This window comes from Muscardinus avellanarius (assembly GCF_963383645.1).
Source record: "Muscardinus avellanarius genome assembly, chromosome: 12".
Taxonomy (NCBI): Eukaryota; Metazoa; Chordata; class Mammalia; order Rodentia; family Gliridae; genus Muscardinus; species Muscardinus avellanarius.
The window spans coordinates 25,104,490-25,106,296 of NC_137798.1; the positions used below are offsets into that span (position 1 = coordinate 25,104,490).

The 1,807-nt window shown below is 44.4% G+C and overlaps 1 protein-coding gene across 1 annotated transcript; it reads left to right on the forward strand.

Moving 5' to 3' along the window:
• Positions 1 to 291: 291 nt before the first annotated feature.
• LOC308270912 (olfactory receptor 11H7-like) lies at positions 292 to 1,239 on the forward strand (the record flags this gene model as incomplete). The annotated part of the gene is made up of 1 exon (XM_080707065.1): positions 292 to 1,239. The coding sequence occupies one exon, from the start codon at positions 292 to 294 to the stop codon at positions 1,237 to 1,239; it is 948 nt and encodes a 315-aa protein (XP_080563191.1).
• Between the last annotated feature and the right edge of the window lie 568 nt (positions 1,240 to 1,807).

The following is a 1,807-nucleotide window of genomic DNA, read 5'->3' on the forward strand; positions in this document are numbered from 1 at the left end:
CAAGATCAACCTCAGCAACTTAGAAACTGAGGGAGACCCTGTTTGAAAACAAAACATAAAATAGGGCCTGGATGTAGCTTGGAGGCAGAATGCTGCTGAGTTCAATCCCAGTACAGGAAAGAAAAAAAGGAAGGGAAGGAAGGGAGGGAGGAAGGAATGATGAAAGAAGAAAAACGCCCAATAGTTGCCTGCATAAGTCAAACTCCCTGCCCCAAGAAAAGTTTTTCAATGCTTCAGCAGCCAAGTAAAATGCTATTTATCTGTTTATCTTCTCTCCACAGCCTGGGCACCATGAATGAGTCAGGGATATCTAGAGTGACACACTTCGTCTTGTTGGGCTTTCCTGGTCCTTGGAAAACTCAGGTCATCCTTTTCTCTGTGATTCTGTTGGTCTACACATTAACTCTGACTGGGAATGTGGCCATCATTTTTGCAGTAAGGTGGAACCATCAACTTCATACCCCAATGTACCTGCTCCTGGCCAATTTCTCCTTCCTGGAAATTTGGTATGTGACGTGTACAGTTCCAAACATGCTAGTCAACTTTCTTTCCAAAACTAAGACCATTTCTTTCTCTGGTTGCTTCACTCAATTCTATTTTTTCTTTTCCCTGGGCACAACTGAGTGCTTCTTCCTCTGCACTATGGCTTATGATCGGTATCTGGCTATCTGCCGCCCACTGCACTACCCCTCCATCATGACTGGACAGCTCTGTGGTCTTTTGGTTTCTCTGTGTTGGCTCATTGGATTCCTTGCACACCCAATTCCCATTTTCTTCATTTCTCGACTCCCCTTCTGTGGTCCCAACATCATTGACCACTTTCTGTGTGACGTGGACCCACTGCTGGCGCTGACCTGTGCCCCTACATCCGTTGTAGCGCATATATTCCATTCTCTGAGCTCTCTTTTCATCATTCTCACCGTTTTGTACATCCTCGGGTCCTATACCCTGGTGCTCAGAGCTGTGCTTCAGGTTCCCTCTTCTGCTGGACGACAAAAGGCCTTTTCTACGTGTGGGTCTCACTTGGTTGTGGTATCTCTGTTCTATGGAACCATAATGGTGATGTACGTGAGTCACACATCAGGCAACTCCTTTGCTCTGCAAAAGATCATCACGCTGATATACTCTGTGGTGACCCCAGTCTTAAACCCTTTTATCTACAGCCTGCGCAACAAGGACATGAAACACGCCCTCCATCACGTCTTCTGTGGGATGAAAGCTACCAAAGCCCATGAATAGAGCATGTGTAACCCAATGGTACTCTCTCTACAAATGGAAAACTAATCATAGCCATCATAGTCCTTTTGTGTAAAGCAAATCCATTACGTATCTGATCACATTTTGATGAGCTTATACTTTCAGAAATATGTTCCAAAGGAAGAGATAGGCCCCACATCTGTAGTAAAATAATTTTAAAATTCTTCTGGGTGTGGTGGTACTGGTCCTGAAATCCCAGTACTTGGGAATCTGAGACAGGATGGTTCAAAGCTAGCCTCAGCGAGGACCTCAGCAACTTAGAGGAAAGAAAGGAAGGAAGGAAGAAGGGAAGGGGCCAGGAGTGTATCTGAGAGATAGAATGCCCCTGGACTCCATTCCTGGTACCAACCTCATTAACATGTGTAGGGAGAAGAGGGGTGGGGTAGGATGGGATGTGGAAGGAAATACACCAAGTGATGTGTACGCGCATGAAGGAATTCTCTTGAATTCATAATGTATAATTGCAATGCACTGGTAAAAGCATAAAAATAAAATAGGCATAGTAAAAAAAATTTAAGCTTCTCTATGTTTATACCCTATCAAGTCCAAA